This window comes from Cercospora kikuchii (assembly GCF_019650295.1).
Source record: "Cercospora kikuchii DNA, contig_00003, whole genome shotgun sequence".
Lineage (NCBI taxonomy): Eukaryota > Fungi > Ascomycota > Dothideomycetes > Mycosphaerellales > Mycosphaerellaceae > Cercospora > Cercospora kikuchii.
The window spans coordinates 2,351,937-2,375,573 of NW_025408584.1; the positions used below are offsets into that span (position 1 = coordinate 2,351,937).

The 23,637-nt window shown below is 54.6% G+C and overlaps 7 protein-coding genes across 8 annotated transcripts; 5 read left to right on the forward strand and 2 right to left on the reverse strand.

Annotated features, from left to right (window-relative positions):
• Positions 1-139: 139 nt before the first annotated feature.
• On the forward strand, positions 140-2,857 carry CKM354_000529600 (uncharacterized protein; the record flags this gene model as incomplete). Its single annotated transcript, XM_044800567.1, has 1 exon — positions 140-2,857. The coding sequence occupies one exon, from the start codon at positions 140-142 to the stop codon at positions 2,855-2,857; it is 2,718 nt and encodes a 905-aa protein (XP_044656502.1).
• A 673-nt stretch (positions 2,858-3,530) lies between these two features.
• Positions 3,531-9,176, reverse strand: CKM354_000529700 (uncharacterized protein; the record flags this gene model as incomplete). Of its 2 annotated transcripts, none has more annotated exons than XM_044800568.1 (1): positions 3,531-9,176. In XM_044800568.1, one exon carries the CDS (start codon positions 9,174-9,176, stop codon positions 3,531-3,533), a length of 5,646 nt encoding a protein of 1,881 aa, XP_044656503.1. The 2 variants fall into 2 exon arrangements, with proteins under 2 accessions (XP_044656503.1, XP_044656504.1); XM_044800569.1 differs by having other exon boundaries at positions 3,531-6,980.
• Positions 9,177-9,730: 554 nt separating this feature from the next.
• CKM354_000529800 (uncharacterized protein) lies at positions 9,731-11,633 on the forward strand (the record flags this gene model as incomplete). Its single annotated transcript, XM_044800570.1, has 2 exons — positions 9,731-10,289; positions 10,486-11,633. The coding sequence occupies 2 exons, from the start codon at positions 9,731-9,733 to the stop codon at positions 11,631-11,633; spliced, it is 1,707 nt and encodes a 568-aa protein (XP_044656505.1).
• Positions 11,634-12,653: 1,020 nt separating this feature from the next.
• CKM354_000529900 (ribosome dissociation factor DOM34) lies at positions 12,654-13,904 on the reverse strand (the record flags this gene model as incomplete). Its single annotated transcript, XM_044800571.1, has 1 exon — positions 12,654-13,904. The coding sequence occupies one exon, from the start codon at positions 13,902-13,904 to the stop codon at positions 12,654-12,656; it is 1,251 nt and encodes a 416-aa protein (XP_044656506.1).
• A 363-nt stretch (positions 13,905-14,267) lies between these two features.
• Positions 14,268-15,414, forward strand: CKM354_000530000 (uncharacterized protein; the record flags this gene model as incomplete). The annotated part of the gene is made up of 4 exons (XM_044800572.1): positions 14,268-14,340; positions 14,475-14,487; positions 14,564-14,858; positions 14,929-15,414. The coding sequence occupies 4 exons, from the start codon at positions 14,268-14,270 to the stop codon at positions 15,412-15,414; spliced, it is 867 nt and encodes a 288-aa protein (XP_044656507.1).
• Positions 15,415-17,653: 2,239 nt separating this feature from the next.
• On the forward strand, positions 17,654-18,997 carry CKM354_000530100 (uncharacterized protein; the record flags this gene model as incomplete). Its single annotated transcript, XM_044800573.1, has 3 exons — positions 17,654-17,861; positions 17,912-18,928; positions 18,981-18,997. The coding sequence occupies 3 exons, from the start codon at positions 17,654-17,656 to the stop codon at positions 18,995-18,997; spliced, it is 1,242 nt and encodes a 413-aa protein (XP_044656508.1).
• A 1,184-nt stretch (positions 18,998-20,181) lies between these two features.
• On the forward strand, positions 20,182-21,111 carry CKM354_000530200 (uncharacterized protein; the record flags this gene model as incomplete). The annotated part of the gene is made up of 4 exons (XM_044800574.1): positions 20,182-20,259; positions 20,316-20,378; positions 20,447-20,596; positions 20,677-21,111. 4 exons carry the CDS (start codon positions 20,182-20,184, stop codon positions 21,109-21,111), a joined length of 726 nt encoding a protein of 241 aa, XP_044656509.1.
• Positions 21,112-23,637: the final 2,526 nt, after the last annotated feature.

Genomic DNA, 23,637 nt, shown 5'->3' on the forward strand with positions numbered 1-23,637 from the left:
GCAAGGGTACGGCCCGAGGTGAATGGTCAGCGGTCACGTGAAGTGAGGAAAAACGCGGAATTCGCTCTTTACAACGGCCGACGACCACGGTGCCAAATACTCAACACCGACCGACTCGAGAGCGTCGGGAGCGAGAGCCATGGCGTCGACACCACAACAGCAGATCGATCCTGCGCTGTCAGGGCCCTCCACCAACTCGCCGTCCAACGTTGCACCACCGCCTCCGCTGCGATACGAACACGCTCCACCACCGCTTCCGCCGCAGCCATTCGCGCAACATCCGCCCAATTCCAACGTCGGCCAGTACCCAGCGCCGAACACGTCGAACCCGTACTACAGCAGCTATCCCCCGCCGCAGCCTCCGACGCCGCACCAAGCGAGCACCGCTGCCCCCAGCGTCGCCAGCGCGAGCAATCAGGCGAGTCCCCAGGCTGCGACGCCGCAGTATCAGCAGCTCGCGCAGGACAGCATCGACAACAGCCAGCTCGACGACCCCAACGATGCCGCGCATCCAGACGATCCAAAGCGCCCGCGCGCCTGTGAAGCGTGTCGCGGGCTGAAGGTGCGATGCGATCAGGACCCCAACCACCCCGAGCTGCCATGTCGAAGATGCGCCAAGGCAGGCCGACAGTGCATCATCACTGCGCCCAGTCGCAAGCGGCAGAAGAAGGCGGACAGCCGCGTGGCGGAGCTGGAGAAGAAGTTGGACCATCTGACTGCAGTCCTGCAGCAGCAGCAACAGCAGGGCGGCGCGGTTCCGTACAGTCCACAGTATGGGCACGCTCCTACGGCCGACATGCAAGGACGAGCTTACGCCCAGGCTGCGCAGCAACTTCAGCAGTATGGCCAGCCGCTGGAGCAACCGCACGATCAGTCACCGATGCAGCCGCCTGCCAAACGTCGACGGACGGATGACAATGCTATGCAGTCTTCCCACTTGCATACCCCAGCCTCGTCTGCTGAATTCGATGTACGGAGCCATAGCGAGCAGGACCTGTCGAATCGGCTGCGAGAGCACAATCGCACCTTCGATGCCGCCACAGAAGCTGCCATGCCTCCGTCGCACAACACTCCTTCCCGGGAGTTTCTGAACAAGATCGATAGTCTCGTCAGTCCGCCTCTTGGTGTCCAGATTTTCAATCGCTACGTGGAGAAGCTTACTCCGCACATGCCCGCTGTCGTATTCCCCCCAGGAACACAAGCAGAGCAGATTTGGAAGGAGAAGCCCATCTTGTACGCGGCAATCTTATCTGCAGCCTCGTACGGTATTCTGCATCCAGAAGCGTCCAACGAGCTCGCCCACGAAGCGATCAAGGAAATCGCGAACCTTGTCGTTGTCAATGGCGCCAAATCGATTGAGCTCATCCAGGCAGTGCAAGTTCTTGCGCTGTGGTACAAGCCTCCGGAGCATACGCAGTCCACCAACTTCTACCAGATCATCCACATGGCGGCTATAATGTGCATCGACCTGGGTCTGTGTCGACGCCACACTCCAATGAAGTCCAGACGAGGCCCAGGTGGTCCTCTGCCCGAATACACTCCTGGGCCACCTGCCTATCATTCCGTTCCAACGGACAGCCTAGAAGCCAGAAGAGCATACTTGGGCTGTTACTACCTCTGCGCTAGTGCTGCAATGGTGCTACGTCGGCCCACGCTCGTGCACTGGACGAGATACATGGAAGAGTGTGTTGAGATTTTGGAGACGAGCCCAGAAGCACTGCCATCCGACAAACTGTTCTGTGAGCACATCAAAATCCAGCACATTTGCGAGAACGTTAGCGTACAGTTCTCAATGGACGACAACGGCGCAAGCGTCAGCATAACCGACCCCAAGGTTTCGTACGCGTTGAACGTCATGGAGAACGAGATCAAGGACTGGAGCTCGAAGATCCCGCCGGAGCTGAAGAGCCACCCGCACTTGAAACTTTTTGAGCACGTTGCAAACCTCTACCTGCACGAGATCGCCCTCCACTTTAACCATAATGTGGAGGACTTTCGCATGCCATTTACAGAAGAATCGCTCAAGTCTGTCAACAGCACGTCTGAGAAACTCTCACAGAATCAGATCTCGGCGCTCGAAGCGTGTCGGCATTCTGCCCACGGCATACTTGACTGCATGTTGGCATTTGATGCCGAGACCGTCAAGACAATGCCAACGCTTATCTTTTTCGTGCGCACCACCTACGCAATAGTGATCCTGATCAAGATGCACGTTGCTGTTACGACACCCGGCAGCGAAATCGCGAAAGTGATGACGGCGGAGGACATCGACGTCGACCGTCGACTTGACGGTATTATCAGCATCTACACCAATGTCTCCACTGAGCAAGATTTCCAACCTCATCCCAAGGTTGTCTTGATCCTCAACGTGCTGCGAGAGTGGTTCACGAAGCACAAGGAGAACGTTGCCGCGCAGGCTCGAGGCGAGGCACCTCCGAACCCGATGCAACAGCAGCTGGGCAATCACAACGGGCAGACTCCACTGCATCTCCTTGCACAGACTGCGTCCGACGTCAAGCAGGAGCAGACGAGTCAACAACCACCGAATAATGGCTGGCCTGTGAACGCCCCATATCCTAGCGATTACTCAAGTCAGTCGCAAGCTCAGTATCCCGTCCAGCAACAGAATGCGGGCAATGGCTATCCTGCCAGTAGTATGGCAGGCTATGGAGCAGGCAACGGCAATACAGATTTCGATCCGGGAAATCCCTGGCTCTGGGGCTCAAACTTTCAACAGGCGATGGATTTGAGTCTTGCAGATATGACGGGAGTTACTGGTGGGGGTATGGACGGGTTGTTCTTTGGGACTGGTCTGGCACCCTTCGACATGGTTGGTGACGCCGCGCAGATGCAGTGAAGACGAGGTGTAGTTGACACGAAATCACGTCGAATGGAGGCTCGCGCTGAACGAGTCGCATGGATTGTTGTATCCGTGCTCGAGAAAGGTCATCCCGATGCGAAATGACGGCGCAAATGTAGACCGTCACGTCTCGGGCGTCCGTGTTCTTCGCGTTGCGGGGTGCTAGAGACTAGACAGACATTGATAATACGGCAGCTCGCATAGTGTCAATGAACCCAAGCGCACAAAGCCATTTTGACTCCTTGCCTCTCGTTTCACCTCTCCATCGTGCCATTCACGCAAGCCAAAGCAGGTAAGGTGACTACAAAGCGTTGAAAAGCATCGACCGAAGATAAAATCATCAACGTGTACACATTCGAATATATATACTGCATATTCCTTACAAGGAGACTGTGTACCTTTTCTCTTTGCTCTCTACTGTCTGCTAATGTCCATCATTCGAACTATTCACGTTCCACGGGTTACGGAAGCCATAAGTGAAGCCGTGAAGATCCCCCTTCTTAAAAGAGCAAGAACACCGCCAACGCCCATCGCTATACCAGAAACAATTCCTTTGACCATGCAAGCATAAGACCATCAAAGCGTCGTCGTCGTCGCATCGCCTTCATTCATCCCATCATCGTCATCACGTTCCCCTTCCCACCTCTTCTTCATCACCGGCATCAACCGATCACCCGTCCTTGTAAAACTTCTTGAAAACCAAATGCAACAACAAATTCACCGCCAGTTTTGCGGCACCCCCTTGAGCCTCTTCGAAAGCTTTTATCGTCGCCAGACCATCGTATTGCGCCTGCAAGAGCTCATCCAATGACAGAATCGCACTCGCACCGGGCAACATCATGCTGCCGGAACTAGCCTCCAAATGGAACACGCCAACCTCGTCAGAACTGATAACAATGTCCAGATTACCCCAGTGCTCTTGTGGGTATTGTGCCCACGTGAGCAAGACGCCTTTGTCAGCCAGCTGGCGCGCAGAGTACTTGTACGAGCCGAACTTGGGCTGGCGGCCCGCGCGTTCGAGTTCGCGCTCATGCGACCATTGTTTGGTGAAAGGCATGAGGAATTTGTGCTTAGTGCCTTTCTTGTTGGCAAGCGTATGGAGACATTGTTCAATGTAGTCGTTGTACGATTTGAGCTGGTCTTCGAGGAATTGAGCTTTGGCGTCGAGCTGTTGGATCGTGGCACGCGTAGACTCGGTCTCTCGTTGACGTTCGACGCGCCGGCGATGCTTTTGACGGATGTCGGCGGCGAGGGCGTTGAGGATCTCTTGGTAGTTATTGTGTCTTGACACGCGGAACTGCGGTGGGACATGTGGCTGTTCGAGCTGCATGATATTCTCGAGAGCAGTAGCCTTGAGCTCGGCATAGGTCATGCCTTGAAGATCAATGAGGTCTCTTCGGTCTTCTGAGAAGGTGGACTGTGCTTCACTGTAGACTGACAGCGCCCGGTTCGAGCGCATTGATGCACGAGGGTCGAACTGAGATGGCGACCGCTTGTGGCCGGGGCGATGATTCCGTTGTTCCTTCTCGGCGAGCTCCTCCTGAACCAGCGAGATCCATCGATCAGCATCTTCATGGGTAATGGGCCGCAGAAGAATCTCCATCAGGTTCGATCCTGACTGCACGCGGATGATGTACAGCACAAGTCGTTTTGTAGCTGTGAACAGCTGCCGCGACTCTGCGCTCGGGTCATCCTGGACAGTGAAGCGTGACTTGAGCGTCAAAGTGATTTCACCACCATTAGTAGCACCACCGAGATCAGTCTCGTTACTTTTCGCTGTGCCTAAATCTGTCAAAAGTTCCCTGATAGGGTCGCCTCTGTCAGGCGCCACGGCAGAGATGTTGTCTGAGATCAAGCTGTGCAGAGCGAACATGTCCATGAGTTTGATGTAGAGCACCGGCTTCGTCATGGAATACAGGTCGGAGAACTGGTCCGCATGGTACTGTTCCTCTGGCGAAGAGATGTCAAACATGTGCTGCAGGCATTCTGACCACCGGTCGAGACTTTCGCCGATCCAGTTGTTGAGTGGCTGTAGGTAAAGGTTCTCGACACCGAAGAGGCGACCAGAATTGCAGACCTGGCTCAGAACCGTTACCACTTGTGCCAAATTGCGCTTGTGTACGGGACTGAGACCACGATCCACAACTCCCCACATCTCTGGCTCTCTCAGCGCTGGTAGGAGGTATGTCTTCCACAACCACGATCCCACGAGCATTGCCAATCCAGCTGGGTCTTCTCGGGGAAATTGCGCGCAGAGCGCACGGTGCTGCTCTGCGACCAGATATCGCAGACCGTATGGCATGCGATGTAGAGACTCTTCTAGCGACAAGAAGAAGCCATCGCCCAGATCTCGCAGGTCTTCCAGGTGCTCCACATATCTCGGTCTCACATCTTCCTGCCTGATGACAACTTCCCTCGGAATGTCGCGTGGGCGCTGAGAGGGAATGCCAGTTTGTAGCTCCTCGTTATTCAAGATTGCTCGATAGATCTGCAGCGGGTCACTCTCCAGGTCAAGGTGGTCCTGGCCACAAATGCCGTCCTTCACCATGCCGCCAAGAAGCGTCTTGAGGTAGGTGCGCTCGCGAGGGTTGCGCACGTAATTGATTATGAGCCTGTGCTGAAACGTACCGCTCGATTGTCGCATGTAGTCTTCGACATTCTGGCACCGCGAGACGGTCTGTTGATTGCTGGTGGCGAGGACTCTCATGAACAAGTATTCCTCTCTGCTCTTCTGTGCATAGCCGAACAAAGTCATGGTTAGTCGCTCGTAGTTCTTGCTCTCTTTCTCAGGAAGGCCCCGCTGTGTCAACACCGAGAAGACTCTTGCCAAATACTGAGGCTGGGTCTGGACGAGGAAGAACAACTCTTCGTAGCTGGACAGCTTCTTGCGAGAATTCTTGTTGAGCGCCTTCAGGTCCAGTCCGGATGGATGAGCGAGCTGAGTTCCATTACGGAGGAGTTGGGATGCCGAGCCACCGAAATGCTTTTGATGTTTCACAACCTCGTCCAAGGTAATCTTGTTCTTGACCAACAACGCAATCTTGACGTCCAGGCCCTCTACGTAGCTTTCGACCAGCTCGTTCCGCCGCACACTCTCAATGACTTGTCTTCGCAGCCTTTCTGCTTCGATCTCACCTTCGAACTCGAGGTTGCTGTCTGTCAGCAAGTGCACATGCTTCCGGATGACAGGAAGTGGAGGATTCTTGCCATTGACCAGGCTCTTATAGCTCTCGCCCTGCTGTTTGGCACGGACAAAGGATTGCAGCTTGATCACCTTCTCCATATTCTCGCGGAAGTGTCTCCGCTTGTCAGCGAAGTGCTTGCGCACAAGGAATGCTCGAACTGCAGTCTGCAAGCCCTCGACAGCGGCTTCATGCCCCTCGACACCGGCGAGCAGCTCGCCGATACGACTTCGCTCCAGTAGTCCTCGGATGGTGGATTGCACTTGGATGATGCTCTCTTCTTCCTTCTCCATCTGAACGAGCTGGTCAAAGATGCGCTGTCGCTCGAGGTATGCGCGAGCAAGCGATTGTAGTGCAGTGAGCTCAGTCTCCTGATCTTCCAGGCTTGCAAGCTTCTCGCCGATGCTCTTACGCTGCAGCATGGCTCGTGCGGCCGATTGTATTGACTTCACACCTTCGTTATGCTTCTGCAATTCCTCCTTGATGTCTTGGTAGAGCGATCGTTCCGCCTTGGCTCGAAGAAGTGCCTGAAATTTGACAATTTGCTCGACTTGGGAGTCGAGCGCCTCTCGCGTGTCCAAATGTTGAGACCTCGCTGCTTTGGCGCGAAGAAGTGTTTGGAACTTGACAATGGCCGATTCTCGTCCTTGCAGAGCGCCTAGTGTCCGGGCGGTACGCAGTCGCTCTAGCAAACCTCGCGCAGCCGACTGCGCCTGGATAATGCTTGGTTCTTCGAACTTGCGCTCACCATGAGCTACAGCTTGTTGTCGCCGCTCAATCATTGCTCTGGCGGCCGCCTGCAGCTGCACAATGTCCAACCCTTGCTGTGTTGTTTCCAGTTCTTCTTTAGTGTCCTCCTGCAGAGACCGGACGGCTTGAGCTCGAAGCATCGATTGGAATTTGACGATTGTGGCCTCTCGATCCCAGAGCTGATTCATGATGCCACCGACTCGCATTCGCTCGAGCGCAGCTCTCGCAGCAGCTTGAAATTCCACGACTCTGGCCTCATTTTCCTCGCTTCGCGTCTCATGCCACAAGTCGCCAGCACGCCATCGCCCAATCGCACCACGTAGAGCCGCTTGCAGCTCTTTGAGCCCATGACGATGCGCCTGGAGTTCTTTGCGAATCGTCTTCGTCTGAGCCCTCGCCTGTCGGCCTCGCCACAGATTTTGAACTTTGACGACAGCGTCCTTATTCTGCGTCCATGCCTCCCGTTTCCGATGGAGTCTCTTCCGAACCAGGTACCCTTTGACAGCCGCTTGGAATTGCGAATTAGCATTGTGGGTCGCATACTTGAAATCAAAGACTTCTCGTGCGAAGCCCCCGCGGGCGATAGCTTGAAGATGCGCTATTGACTCTTCCACGTCCCACAAGTCTTGCATGGTGTTGCCTAGCCGCAGTCGCACAAGCGAGCCTCGAATCTGCGTTTGCAAATCTACGATAATCGGTTCTTGCTCCGCAAGCAGTTCGTCTTCGGTGGGTGGAGGAGGTTCTGGCTCTTCTTCAATCTGCATTGCTTCTCGCATGCCACCAAAGTTGGGCATGGCAACACCACTCTTATCAATGCCCTTTTGCGTCGCCTCCAGTTCGTGCTCTTCAAACTCCAAGTGGCCAACGAGATTGCCGATCCGGAAGTCTGTAACGCCCTTGCGGAAGAGGAGCCACGACAGGGCGTGTATGCAGTATATGACTTTGGGAATGTTCTTCTTCTCGTACAAATCGATCAGTTCGAATCGGAACAGCTCTGGAAGGTCGATTTCTGCCAGGAAGCGGAAGAAGAGCGCGGTGTTGTCGGTGTGGCGATACGTAAGCGGCGTACCTCGCCATATGCGTTTCGATCCCAAGGCTTGTTGTTGATCGGGCGGTAGTCTGGGCGCGAGGCGGGCTACCACCTCAGCCAACGTAACTCCGTCTCGGAGAGCCTCTTCTAGCTGCACAATAGGAGGCAGCTTCTCTGGTTCCAGTACATCCTCGATCCACGCCCGCGCTTCTCCGATGTGACAAAGATATTCGTAAGCCTGCAAATGTTTCCTTTGCGTATCCATCCATTTTGTGCTTGAGTACTGTGACGCGAACTGTGATTGATTGGGCGTTCTAGGCTTGACCGACCCTGATCGCTGTAGCTTTCTCCTCCCCATGAGTCCCGTCACTTGCTCTTCCGGCTTGTGCACGCCCAGGTCGTCGGTGGCACCCTCTTGCGTAGCGATCTTACTGAGATGGCGTAGTTGGGGCGTCGATGACTTTTGCAGCTGGCCGAGGTCTTCGCCATCTAACTGTGGAGGGCCCATATCTGTAGAGCCAAAGCGCGCATGCCCTCGCGCTCGGGACGGTCGTGTGCTGGCGCGCATGGAGTCTGATCGAGATAGTGTGGCCAGACTATTTTTGGTGGGGGAAGGGGGCGATCTAAACTCGGGCGAGGGAGACCTCACGGTGATGTCCTCGCTGGCAAATGTGACACGGTTGGGTGTTTTGGCTGGTCGCAATGCGAGATCTTCGCTGACGCCTCGTGTGTGGCCGGGCGATTTGGTGGGTGATGCCAATGGCGAGTCCAGCTTCTCGCGACTCGGCGGTCGTTCCCGTATGTTCTCCTTCGACTCGGTCCGGAGATGAGTGAAGCCATTGCTGGACGGCGGGGGCTGTCTGGTGGGTGGACTTCGATTCTCTGCGACTGGTCTCAAGGCCCCGCGGCTTTCACTCCTGCCCAGGGTGGTGCGCCAGTCGTCGTCGCGCACTTTTCGGGGCGACACGTCCATCCTCGAGGGCGTGCGCTGCAGCTTGTTCTGTTCTTGCTCGGCCTGTTCGCGCTGCTCCCACTTGGCGAATGCGGCGTTCTTCTTGACCGGCGATTCAGACCTATCTCGTTTCGCGCCTGTGGTCGTCGATGTTGTGGTGCTCGGTATTAGGAAGGGATCACTCCCTGATATGTCCAGTCCAGACAGCCCTGGTCGATGATAGGTAGAGGGCACATTACTGCTGAAGACAGCTTGGCGACTGACAATGGCAGCTCGATCGGTGTCGCTGTTGTTGGAGCGCGTGCTCATGTGCCGGAGCGGCGACGACTTGGTCGGGCTGTGATCTCGGAAGCGATTGTGCGGCGGCGAGGTCGGCGAGCTCAAGGCCGGGTAGGAAGGCATGTTGGCGGTGGTGCCTGCCCCGAGTCAGGCCGGGCGTCGGTCTGGAAGTGAGGGACGAGGGTGGTGTTGAGGGTGTGAGGTGGAAGCATGCAGCGTGCCCAGGCGAGGCGCGTTTGGGGAGTGGTTGCTATGCAAAGGCGGCGTGCATCGACGCTCGGCTCAACGGCATGGCACTCCTTCAGACCACCGATTTCATGTGGGTGCGAGACATGGAAAGACGAGACGCATGTCACGATGAATATCGTCGAAGAGGAATGTGGGAGACGACGGTGTGGGCACAATGGCGGCCTCGTTACACAGCACCCGCGAAAAGCTCTCTGTTTGTTTACTCTCGCCTACTAGACTTTCGGCTGCGGGTGACGCGATAAGACAAGGATCATGCGGATAGATCCGCCCCGCGCGCGACCTCGATATTTTCTTGCCGCCGTCTGCGAGTGCTTTCTTTCTTTCCTTGGGGTAAGTACTTTGCGTGGATCGAGCGACTGAATTCCACCTGCTAATCCATTGCGACAGACGACGATCCTCCTCTGCATTGCACACCCCTCCTCGCCACCATGAACGGCGTTCAGCAGCCATACGACGGCGTCACCCTCAAGAAGCCGCAAGCAGAGCCCGCCATGCAGGCGCACGCGAACGGAACCAGCAATGGCGATGCCGACGAGCACTTCGAAGACCCCTCGACTGCCCTCGAGGCTTTGAAGGTGTACGGCGAAAAGGATGGCATCTCCGTGTACGACCTCATGGACAAGAAGAAGATGGGCGGTCTGACCTACAACGACTTCCTCATGCTCCCGGGCTACATTGGCTTCCCGGCCAGCGATGTCGACTTGACCTCCAAGCTGACGCGCAACATCACCCTCAAGACTCCGTTCACTTCTTCGCCCATGGACACTGTCACCGAGCACAACATGGCCATCCACATGGCTCTTCTCGGCGGTGTGGGTGTCATCCACCACAACTGCTCCGTCGAGGAACAGGCCGAGATGGTCAGGAAGGTCAAGCGCTTCGAGAACGGCTTCATCACAGATCCCATTGTTCTTTCGCCCACTGCCACCGTTGCAGACGCAATCGCATTAAAAGAGAAGTGGGGCTTTGGTGGTTTCCCGGTTACAGGTATGCAATTCGTCCTGCGCTTTTCCTCTTGCCCTTCCTCGCGTGATGCTAAACACAATTATTAACTTTCGTTCAACCGCACGTGCCTTGCCAGTGTGCTCGGTGCGCTGGGGAGAAATTGATTCTCTGACTCCCACCCTCATTGCACAATTTTGTCGAATCGCATGAAAGGACCATGAGCTGACAGGATGTGCAGAAAGTGGCCAGCTCAAGAGCAAGCTGATCGGTATCGTCACGCCTCGAGACACCCAATTCCACGCCAACCTCGACTCTCCTGTCACCGAAATCATGTCGACCGACCTCGTTACCGCACAGCAGGGCGTGAGCCTGACCGAGGCCAACGCCATCCTTAGCAAGAGTAAGAAGGGCAAGCTGCCAATTGTGGACAACGCCGGCAACCTCATCTCTCTGCTCAGCCGCAGCGATTTGATGAAGAACTTGAACTACCCTCTGGCGACCAAAGTGCCAGGCACGAAACAGCTCCTCTCCGCCGCTGCCATTGGCACGCGGCCTGCCGACAAGGAGCGTCTTGCCGCTCTCGTCGAAGCCGGCCTCGATGTGGTCATTCTCGATTCGAGCCAGGGTAACTCCATGTACCAGATCGAAATGATTCAGTGGATCAAGCAAAACTTCCCCAAGCTGGACGTCATTGGCGGCAACGTTGTTACTCGCGACCAGGCCGCTTCGCTGATCGCAGCTGGTGTCGATGGTCTCCGTATTGGTATGGGAGCGGGATCTGCCTGCATCACACAAGAGGTCATGGCTGTCGGCCGCCCACAGGCCACCTCCGTCTTTTCGGTCACGCAATTCGCCAGCAAGTTTGGCATTCCTTGCATTGCCGACGGTGGTATTCAGAACGTTGGACACATTGTCAAGGCCATCGCTCTCGGTGCCAGCACCATCATGATGGGTGGTCTGCTCGCAGCCACGACCGAGTCTCCAGGTGCCTACGTTGTTGGTCCTGACGGTCAGCTCCGCAAGACATACCGTGGCATGGGCTCGATCGATGCCATGGAGGACAAGAAGGCTGGTGGATCTGGCGACAAGGCGAACAACACCGCTAAGAATGCGGGTACTGCACGATACTTCTCTGAGGGGGACAAGGTCCTCGTTGCACAGGGTGTCTCTGGTTCCGTGCTGGATCGCGGCTCCGTCACCAAGTTCCTGCCATACCTCTCGGCTGGTCTGCAACACTCGCTCCAAGATGCCGGCGTCAAGAGTGTGAGCGCTCTGCAGAAGGGCGTTCGATCGGGTGATGTGCGATTCGAGTTCCGAACTGCTTCTGCGCAGGCTGAGGGTAATGTGCATGGTATGGTGGGCGTGGAGAAGAAGCTCTACAGTTAGGTTGGTAAAGCACTCTCTGCATGAGATGCACGACCAAAAGGCGTTTTCCCGCGGCCTCGGGTGGAATTTGTACTTTTTCGCTAGTCCATATGTTGGATAGCTATGCTGTTATGACAATTTACGGTACTGTGTACTCGATTGGCGTCAATTCATCGCCGATATCACACTGCTTCATGCCTTTTCGTGCTTTCCTTTGATCTCCGGTTCGTGTCCTTTGTAATGGCATATGAACGTCCCATTCCGCGTAACACGTAGCTGACGCCGATTTTGCTGAAGATGACTGGAATTACAGAAGACGCCAGGGCAAACAAAGCAAGACGTCAGAATCATCTCGTGACACAGCACCCTCAAAACTCCCAGGTATAATACCATACGTCCAAAGTTTTCACACATGCAATATTTGTTATGCAAACTATAACGTCCATGTCGCTGCCGTCGTCCCACAACTTGTTGCGCATGTAACCCTAAGGCCTTGGCACCGTCCCGACTGGCAGCCTCCATGTACATACTCGCGAACAGTAAATGGAGAACTCAAGAAACGTACACACTTCGTGATACTTCACAGCAGTCTTGAATAGAGGCTCTATTTGCTTGTTGAACCAAAATGCCTCAGCTATGCTGATACAAGGCGGAGATGTGAGAATCGAAAGTCGCATTTTGGGTATATTTCTGAAGCACTGTAGATTTGCGCCTGCCTGACTTCTCCAGACGGAGTGCCTGAGCTACAATGTGCGAGGCAGAGATGCCAGGGTCCGATGAGCACTCGACCTTTCGGGCAGACTCATAGAACCTGTTCCAATCGAGCAGACAATCGATTGGTTCTGGAGAATGAAAGCTCTTAAACGATGCTTTTTCGAAGTCGGCGTCTTTCTGGTCGTTTATATGTAGGCGGGAAATTGGTGCGCCAGGTCAAGTCGGCGGGCACATTTCCCATGCGAGCTGTAGATGTCTCTCGTTGTAATTTTCCATTCGCTTCTCCATGCAATGTCGTAATCATCATGTCAAGTCATAATATCTTCATCATAAAAAGTCAATTTCCTCATCATGCTGTCCATTCCCATTGACGAATTCCTCGTCCCCTTCCAAATCGAACCCTCCATCATCAAAATCTTCTCCCTCATCCAAGTCCTCAATCGGGAATGTCAGAATCGCCGCAATGCCGCCCAGACCTTCTAGTCTTTTCCCACTTTCATGCATACTGCTCAGTACCCTCACTTCTCCGCCCTGCTCTTTCACCTCATCCACAACCCCAACCCACTTCCTTCTGGTGTCCACCTCTTGACTTCGGAAGAGCGCGTTGGAGATGAGTAACACCCCGCCGCCTTTCCCCACAGCGCCTCGCTCAACGGCTTTGACGCATTCGCGTGGTCCGTACCATGCCCTGGGGTCATCTTGCCGCATCAATGTGAAGAACTTCTCCATCAATTGTGTTTCGCGGAGGAATTTCGTTTCGCTGAGTTGGGATGTTACGGCAGGCGAAGAGAGAACTTGGTGTAGGGAGTGTAGATGGCCCGATGCAGAATGCGCGACAGTGATTTTAGGTATCAGCGCAAGAAGAGGTTTGTTACTCCCGGCAGAGGCTGAGGCTTGCTCTTTGATATAAGAGTGAAAGCTGGAAGCCGTGAAGCCCGGACTGGCAAGGAGAAGAGGAAGAGGATCTTTTGATGATGAAATGTCCATTTGTCGTAGGACCGAATCGAATGTTTCTTTGAAAAAGGATTGAAGGGATTTTTCGTGGTCGCTGGAGCCCTGCCGTTTCCGAGGAAGTGACTTTTCGATTTTCTGCCGTAGTATTGTCTGGTGTTCGGTTATGAGGCAGATGTTGGCGAGGCCTTCGGACATGACTACAGCCCAAAGAACAGCAGTCTTGGTCTGGTCAAGTGCTTCTCGAAGAGTATCGAGCGCGATGCTGTCCCAGCCGTCTTCCTTTTCTAATGTGAAGTCTCGTTGCAGTTCGAGGTCGAGTGTATGATAACTGCCCAGCTTGACCCATTTGTTCTCTTCTGCTACTTGCCCTGATACATGTAGTTGCCCAGCCTGCGGGTCGAAATCGAGTTTCGTGACTTTGATCGTCAAGTGCATGTGCACGCGTTCGTTTCTCGTACTGCCCGTCGCGGTCTCGGATGATATCTTGCGAATGGCGGAGGCATGTAGGCGATCGGTGGGACGTATGAGGTTGTAGCAATGCCACATGTCCTCGGGCTCTTCTGGCTTGAGAGTTGCACTTCCGGAGCCATCTTTCTCGATGATGTTCTGGCGGATGAGCTTCATCTCGGTCGTGCGGAAGGGCGACGGTTCGGAGATGTGGTAGAAGTCGTGCCCGAGAGCGGAATAGGGTCTGATCGAGTCGCTCGCAAACCAAAGGAGTGGATGAGAAAGTGAAGTGTTACATGTCTATGGGAGCTCAGAATATCGAGTCAACACTCGCGGACCCCTCCGACCCACCTTCGCAATAAGCATAACGCACGGACCTTCGTGACGTACCGCGCTGTCGCCATCACATGTGTGCCTGGACTTACACACTCATTTTCCATTACCCCAAGTGTTGCGTGAATTGGTATGAACGTCGCCAGAAGAGCCAGTCTACTCGCGAAACATCTCCCACCTCGATCCTTCTCCTCCACCGCTGCAGCCATGTCGCAGAAGCTCGATATCAACTCGACCATCAAGCTCGCTTCGGGCTATGAGCTCCCATTGCTTGGTTATGGTAAGTCCGCCAGATGTTCCTTCATTCGATCGAGTCCTGTGACTTGACAGGCTGCTCGATATCTCATCCAAACGCACACTTTTCGTTCTTGTTCTTCAATCACCATTGGGTCCTTCACAGCTGACAACTCCCAGGTGTCTACCAAACGTGAGTCTATGCACCTGGTCTGGGCGTTCTGGGCATCATGATTCTGTAACCACGATCCTTTATTCATCTCCTGCAGTCCAGCAGACCAATGCCAAGAGGTGACCACCCACGCTATCAAATCGGGTTATCGTCATGTCGACAGCGCTACGGCGTACCGCAACGAAGAGCCGACGGCGAAGGGTATGCTAGGAGCTGGTATCCCCCGTGAACAGCTCTTTTTCACCTCCAAAGTGCCTCCAAAAGAAGTCAATTACAAAGGTGCCAAGAAATGCGTTGATGAGAGTCTGCAAAAAACGGGACTCGATTACATTGATCTGTACCTACTGCACGCTCCATACGGAGGTAAAGAGGGCAGACTTGGAGCCTGGAAGGTACGTTTGTGCCCATATGGGATGTTACTCTATACAGTCAGCAGATGTTGACATACTTGGCTCTGCTCAGGCGCTCGTCGAAGCCGTCAACGAGGGCAAAGTCCGCTCTATCGGCGTCTCAAACTATGGAGTCCACCACCTGGATGAATTAGAGGCATGGCAGAAGCAGCAGTCTTCACCCAAGGAAGCTGGGATCCTGTCAGTCAACCAAGTCGAACTTCATCCATGGCTTGCACGCCCAGACATCGTCAAGTGGTGTCAGGCCCGCAACGTCGTGCTTGAAGCCTACTCGCCTCTGGTCAGAGCCACTCGCAACGAAGATCCAGCTCTCACTCCGATTGCCAAGAAGCACAACAAGACTCCCACGCAGGTCCTGCTTCGATGGGGCCTACAGCAAGGATTCGTGATCCTGCCCAAGAGCGTCACGCTCTCGCGCATCGAGGAAAATGCCAACTTGTATGACTTCGAGTTGGACAAGGAGGATCTTGCAGTGTTGGAGACTGGAGAGTATTCGCCATGTGCTTGGGATCCCACCAAAGAGCCGCTCGAGAAGTAGCAGGTCATCTTGGTGATATTGTGTCCATTTCAAGCAGGGCAAAAAGATGAACGAAGATTGACCTCTCAAGTACTTAGCTGTAGATCTGTCAATAGGCTTCGAGCCAAGCCATGTCAATACGAGATGGCTTGGAAAGGCACATGCTAGCGGACAACGTCGCTGTTTCCAGATCACATCGCATGCTTCGTCGCTCCAGGATCCCTTCTCCCAGTGATTTTCGACAATGCGAAGCATGCTGTGACCGGCCTGGACAATCGGAAATGTTGCTCTGACCCAAAGCCACTTACGCAGTCATCCACCAGCTCCATTAGTCGACCCTTTGCCATCCCGCGTGTGTCACCTGCCAAAGATCAACTATACGATCAGCATGAGCTTCACGCAGGGCAACAGCGAAAACACACCACGCCGTGTGACCTCAGAGCCCTTGCAACCCCAAGAAGCAGTGACCATGACGCCACTACGGTCTGGTGACTATAGGAACATGGCTGCAGAGCTGTCTATACCGCTCCTACGCCGCCCGAACAAGTCCCGCCATTGGCTGCGGCATGTAGATCGTGGCTTTCTGGGCTGTTGCGACTGCCGATCGCAAGGGCTACGAGCTGTGCGGCAAGAGGTGAAGTAGCAGTAGAGCTAGGTTGTAGAGCTGTCTAGACACCTGACGCTGTTGACATGCCTGACCTTCGGACCCAGCAGTCTGCTAACGTACCCCGCAGAAAATGTGGATCTGGAGCATGTGGAGAGCAGGACACGCGAGGAGTGTGATCGTCTCACCCTCTGTGCCATGGACTCGGAATTGCACGTCATGACGACAAACCGATGATATCTGTTGTAACAGTGAGCATGGCAAGTCGTACAGAGCGGGTGTTCTCGACCTGTGCAGGCAAGGAGGCTGATTTGGACGACGTTGGCTGTGCTGGGAACAAAATCCTGCCTCCGGCACATCAGAGACATGGCGCTGCTGCCGATGAAATTTATTGCCCGAAAAGTTCCGTTTACCGCTTCGAGAGAATGGGGGCGTGATGCTGGGTCCACGAGAAAGTCTGTTCTGCAGCCTTCGCAGGCTTCGACACGCTTCTGTTCTTCAGTGGTAGACTCGGCGTTCTGCGGGCTTGACGCCTCGGCGACAGCACAGCAGCCAATCCTTCTGCTGGAAAGAGAAACTCGCCGTGCAGCTGCCTTGTTTTGCGGGTGACTATCCCTCGCTTGCGCAGCGATTCTGACTGGTTCTGGCGTGGAAAGTGTTGCATCTCCCAGCCGAGCCGGTCGGGCGATTGTTTTCTTGGTTCCAGCGGAGCCGAGTGCGAGGGAAGTGGAGCGTTGGCTTTGCCTCTGAGCACCTCCTTTCTCGACTCCCTGCGCACCGCACGCTCCGGGTGGTTGGCTCTGCCGTTGAATCACGACTCTCGACGGGACCTCTCGCAACGTGCGGATCGATCGCAACAACGTGAAGACGTTTGCGACGGACTGTACGACTCTCGTCAATTGCAAGTGGCTAAAACTAGGTCGGGATACCGTTGTCGCAGGACTGGCTGCCGGGCGCATCGCACACTTCCCTTGCCGTCAGCCCGCATGATTCTTGTTGCCTCATACAGCCAATGAACGATGGTACCTGAGCCACCGAGCGGCAACCCTGCGCTCGGCAGCAGCTCTGCGCTGTCTTATGTCATGGCCCTCATGATGTGCGCAAAAAGCTGCCAGACAACACCTCACGCCGCGCTGATCTGTTAAGCCATGTCTGGTCACAGCACCGGACCTCTTGCGTCGTGGCGAGTCCGACCACCGCAAACCCTCCTCCAGCCGTCCACCGGGCGAGTGGGGCCAGGTCACAAGCAACGCTCGATGCAACATGGTTCGCTGTCCATGGCGCGTGGGAGAGGAGGTCAAGCGCCCTCTGGGCCTTGCAACGTCTGGTCGAGAACCGCGCGCTGAACGCATGGCTCAGGCAGATCTGCGTCGACCGTTGCTGGGTGGGTGTAACGACCGTTTCTGTTTGCGGACGATCACTGAACCGTGTCGCTTTACTTAAGAATGGGTGCCCCGGTAAAGGTAAGTGGCTGCCATCTCCATTTTGTTCTCGACTCATTTCATTGCACGAGTCTAAGACTCCGTGTTTGAATTCTGCTACTGACTGCACATTTCCTTTATACTTTTGCTGCTGGACTTCAGCAAGTGGACTGAACACACTTCGACTCGATCCTTTCATTCTCCGTTGCATTTGGTCACCTGGTAGACGGCCAAGATGACGTTTTCTACCTTAGCCACACTTGCAGTGGCCCTCCTGGCCGACTTGAGCCAAGCGACTCCCGCAGGCGCGCTTGAACGGAGGCAATTGAAGTTTCCTTTTGGACAGGAGAAGGTTCGCGGAGTGAATCTGGGTGGCCTGTTCGTGCTGGAACCATGGATCACTCCGTCGATATTTGAAGCTACACCAGAGAACGTCGTTGATGGTGCGTATTGGTCGTTGTGATGAGTCCATGGCTGTACTGACTGCTGTAAGAATATACCTTTTGCGAAACGCTGGGTAAAGACGAAGCGAAGAGGCGGCTGGAAGAGCACTGGAGTACTTTCTACACCGAAGAGGACTTTGCGCTCATGAAGCAGTATGGGCTCAACACCGTTCGCGTCCCCATTGGCTACTGGGCTGTAGCACCCATAGAAGGAGATCCATACGTGCAGGGTGCATATGAGCACCTTCCGGACATTGTCCAGTGGGCTGGAAACAACGGCTTGACAGTAATGATCGATCTGCACGGCGCACCTCTATCTCAGAATGGCTTCGACAATTCAGGCAAGAGGGGGCCGGTTGGGTGGACTCAAGGTGATTCTGTTCAACAAACGCGAAACGCCTTGGACCGGATTCGCGACGACTATGCCAACAATCCGACTGTCTCATCCATTGAGTTGCTGAACGAACCGATGGGCCCACAGCTAGACATGAACGTTGTTCGCCAATTCTATTACGACGGATGGGGAAGCCTTCGTGACAGCCCGGTTGCAGTCGTTTTCCACGATGCGTTCATGGGTGTCACAAGTTGGAATGAGTTCGGTGCCGGCATGCAAAAATTGGTCCTGGATACACACCACTATGAAGTCTTTAGCAGTGGCGAGCTCCAAATGAGCCCAGGAGAGCACATCAGCACTGCGTGCGGCTTCGGTGGTCAGATGGCCTCCACCAACAAGTGGACAATCGCTGGAGAATGGTCCGGCGCGCAAACCGATTGTGCAAAGTACCTGAACGGCCGCGGCGTCGGGGCGCGCTACGATGGAACATTCAACAAAGACGGCCAAGGTTCCAGCTACATTGGTTCATGCGATCGAAAGACATCCGGCAGTGTCAATGGCTTGAGCGGAGATGAGAAGAATAACATCAAGCAATTCATTGCTGCGCAAATTGCCGCATATGAGAAGGCCGCTGGATGGATTTTCTGGTGCTGGAAGAATGAAGCTGCTCCAGAGTGGCACTTCCGAGATTTGGTGGCTGGCGGTCTCGTGCCTCAACCACTCGATTCACAGTGTGAGTTCGACGTCTGATATTCGCGTTTGATGGTATACTGACTTCGTGGTAGTGAATGCTTGCGGGTAATTGCAACGTACCTGTTTCTCGTATGTTTTCATTCATGTCCTCGACACGGCGCAACGACAGGCGCACGAGATGCAATTTAAGACATGGGACCCATGATGACCCTCGCTGGCAGACAAGTTTCTGGTGTTTGGCGGTGTTGGCGCTGCAGCAGGCTAGGTTCATGGTGAAGAGTTGTATGGCAGGCAATGGGAGCACCTCTGTACATACGACAGTTCGAATATCCAAAAATTCTCGTACCCTAACCAGTTCGATGGTACTTCATCCGTGACAAACAAGGAAAAGCCGGTGTATTGAAACGCGCCCTGGTTGTGATCCATGAAACAAGTGCTGTCCTGTCTCGCGGTAATGCAGTAGCACGAGCCCGGCAATAATGTTGACAGTGACAGCTCCTCACGTGCTGCCCGCGTGGAGCGCGATCCCCGTGGTTCCACGGCTGCAGAAGCTTGTCGTTGTTTTTGTGGACATTTCTGGTCCGTTTCTTCATTCTGCCCATCTCTTCCTATACCGCTGCATCTCTCCTCTGTCTCAGACCGGTCTTGCGCGATCGCAGATGGGCCCAAAAATAATGCGTGGACGCGAATCGAGCTGGCGAGAAGGATTTATTGTTTCGTAGGCCAGCACGCATACAGCCGAGATTGCCTCACTCCTTTCGCCCAGGTAGGCTAGCTGCCACCACAGGCTGGCGTGCGTCCGCCGCTCGCACCACACCTGGGCAATTTCGCAGGCCGCTAAGGGCGGCCATGTGTGGATACCACTAGAAGGAAGATTCCCCAATGCAGCGCTGTGGTTCGCTGCATTTCATCTTCGCAACGGCGCCTCGACTCTTCGAGCCCTCTGCGGGCCAAGCGCTCCCATGTGCAGTTCACCCGCCCGTCTGAGATCCCCCCCAAGCACCTCAACACACGGATGCCACGCCCATGTGATATGTCATCTCCCTTGCGAGGCTGACCGGTCGAGCCGCCCGTCCGCTATAGAAAGGCGACAGCGCCCTGCGCGCGCGGTAAGGTTTCCTTTTGGCGTTCTACAAGTTCACTTCACGCTTCACGCGCAAACAACATCGAAGACGTCTGTTCTTCAGCCTCTCTTTTACCACCGCGCTACCTAGCCATAGTCGCTCTTTCAGCACACGCGCCAGTCGCCCATTCCGATCTCCCAAATCAAACAAACCTCCCAAGCTCGTCGAGATGTTCTCCAAGCTCTTCCTCGCAGGCCTTCTCGGCCTTGCCGCCGCATACACCAAGCCCGTTGGTGACAAGCCAGAGGTCAGGCGATGAAGTGATCCGAGTCGCAAAGGTGGATGCTCATATGTGAAATATAGGGCAACCCCATCTCTCAGCCTGGCTTGAACTCGGTCGTTCCAGTTGGCGAGGGCTTCACTGTCGTAAGTTGCGCAGCCGACTCGAGGTCATTTGTTGGCGACGGAACCTGCTGACAACTGGCTACTTCCAGACCTGGGAGCCTACCACCGAGGGCACTGTCACTCTCCTCCTCCTCAAGGGCCCAAGCACCAACGCTGTTCCACAATACCCAATCGTCGAGAAGATCGAGAACAAGGGCACATACGTCTGGACTCCATCTACGGACTTGGAGCCAACTGAGGTGAGAACGCCGCCTTCCTGCCCCGCGATGCTTTCACTTGCGGCAAGAACTTTCACTGACACGCATACCTCGCATCACAGAACGCCCAAGGCTACGGCATTCAGTTGATCGTCGACGCCACCGGACAATACCAGTACACCACTCAATTCGGCATCTCCAACCCAGGCTACAAGAAATCCGACAAGACCGACGAGACCCCAGCCGGCTACGGTGCTTCCTCCTCTTCCTCCTCCAGCGCTGCCAAGACCCCAGATGCCTACACCAAGCCTGTGCCATCCACCAGCAGCGTCGCCAGCGTCTACTACCCAATCGCCACCGGCTCGCCAAAGCCAGCCCAGAACGTGACCATGATTCCAGGTGGATACACCAAGACCTCTTTGGCCACCTACGGCTCTACCACCGCCCCTACCGCCACCGCCTCGCGACCTGCTCAAGCCACTGGTGCCGCTGCCAACGTCGCCATCAGCTTCTTCGGCCTGGTGGCCGCTGGTGGTGCTGCCATCTTGGCCGTCTAAGCACCTTCACGCAAGCCGACACCGGATCGACGATAATATACGCGACTACCTACCAGCATAAGCGCAAGGCGTTTACCCTTTTTTACATAATGAAGGAAGCGAGTTGTGCTGCGAGAGCATGTATCACTGGATGGGCCGGGCGATTCTGCACATGTGTATTTTGGTAGCGCGTCGTCACGCCGGAATGACAATCGAGCAATGGGAGAACTACTCTATGAGTCGGATCACTCGAGCATCACGAAGCCTTCTTCTCCTGATCTCCTTTTCTTACTTTCTGGTCTTGTTGGATGCTAACTTCTAGGTTCGTTCGCGCTGAGACAAAAGTCCAGGCGTTACATCGGGCCTTCTCAACACGGACATCCCCCCTCGGCCTCATTCCGGTAGCGCGGTTGGCCAGCAGAACGCTCCAATCTCAACTTGCTCACTGGTCAGCCAGAAGGTCACCTATCAGTTGGAACAGTAATGCAATGCGTCGAATAACCTTTGCCATTCGCGCACACTGCAGCACCATCGACGCACTGGTACCTATGTCACATACCGACGCAAGTCACTCCAGCACGCTGTAGATGCACTATCTGCGAGTATTTCAGAAGCTCAAGTGATCTGTCACAGCCTCATCGCGTGAGTTGCAATTCCCAAGCTGGTGTCCACGACAATCGACATCTTGACCTTGCCTGGAGCCTCGCGATCATGCGCTTCAGGAAGCACTTGTCCCGATAGCTTTCAAAGCCAAGTCTGATAGCGTCACAACCATGTGCGCAATATCTCTGACATGCGCGTATAGCTCCTGCACAGCAACACGATTCACACGGCAGCTCCGTCGTCCGAGAAGACGTTAGTTGTAGCGAGACCCTACTCTGTCCACAAGGTTCGAAACAGACATGCCAGCACCGACCTCACACATCCCTTGGCTGCTGGGTGTTTCGAAGTTCCCACCCAGGAAGTTTGCGGCGCAGTAAGGCCACTCCAGCTAGATGCTTATGTTTGAAACAGTGAGATGTGAAAATAACACGAATGAGTTGCGACGACCCCAGCTGGGCTGAGACTGCTGAACGACGAGTCTTGGAAAGGAGGGGAGCCTGTTGTATCATTTCCGATGCTTGTACAGCTGATGGGTTGGCAGGTAGACGAGTACTTGGCAATTCTGTTGCGAACGCCCAATTGCATGGATGATGTTCACATGCTGCTTGCTGCTTGTGATGACGAGGAACTAAACGAGACGGGAAGCTACGTGAGCTTCATCGCGGGTTTCCTACATGCCTGGGGCCATAGCAACAACGTTGACAACACGAATAGGTCTGCCGAAATCGTGGTCGAAGCAGGCCTAAGATGCCAACTTGGTCTAGAACACGGCCAGGTCTCGCAAGAGAGATGGAGTGAAGCGTCCGTCGCGGAAAGGGGCGGACTTGAACCTCAACTTATCGTCGGTCGTTGATGATTTGGCCTCGTCTATTCAGTCTGGCAAGGCAGCTCAACAAGTTTTGAAGCTGTACACTAGTGAGCATCGCCATTCCAGTCTGCGCTTTCCATACAACGTATTGCAGTAGCATCGAATGGGATCGCACCGAAATGTCTTCCTCCCGTCCGCCTCAATAGCTACAGATCAGTACCAAGTTAGCTTCAGGTTCTTGTCCAGCTTCGGGAGCGAGTTCTTCGAAGCCCATGGGCTTTCGCCGAAGTACTGATCGCAGAGGCATAACTTGTGAGCGTATTTCGCCCGGCCATTTCTGTTTCGACGATCACGGTGCCGAAATCTCTGCCTGCTGGCCGAAGTGGCCGACGCCTCATGCCCCATCGCCTGTGGCCTTGCTTGTGGGTGGCTATTATTTGAAACGGCAAATCATGTTCCTATTCCAGAGATCCTGCCCATATTACTAGACGTCTAGTCGCATGCGCTGCTGCGTTTTGGTGTGAAAGGAGATGCTGCGTCGCAGGATCACGCACCTCACAAAGCCTTGAATGCTGAGTCAGCTGCTTAACTTTGAATCCTTCCATTCCTGTGTTGTTGCAGGTCTTCATTCCTTCCAATGATCATCGGCTACAGTATTCGACTTTTTAGCACCAAAAAAAACTGAAAACATCGTTTGGAGCTCTTCGGACTTCGTGTACGCGATTGCACGCTTGAGCGTCATTGCACGCCGGACGGTTCCTCTTGTGATGTTCTGCGCAGCGACGGTCAGCGAACATCTCCTGACGCGTGCGTGAGCATTTGAGGTGTAGATACTACAGGAAACACCTCATCGAATCGACCATGCAGCGAAGATGTTGCACATGCGGGCCAGAGTGACCCCACAATCCCACACTCCATTATTACCGGAGGAACTCGAGGCCAGTCTGACGCGTGAAAGCCCTCTCTCGCGGAGAGGACACTGAAATTAACTCAAATTTGCTGCATCCAGGAAGGAATCAGACTTAATTAATAGACCACGGGTCGAAGCTCCGCCAGGATCAAGTTTCAAGTTCCCGATGCTGGGCGCAGGCACCAGGTCAACGGCAGCGGGCAAGCTAGCCCCAGAGTCTCGGTAT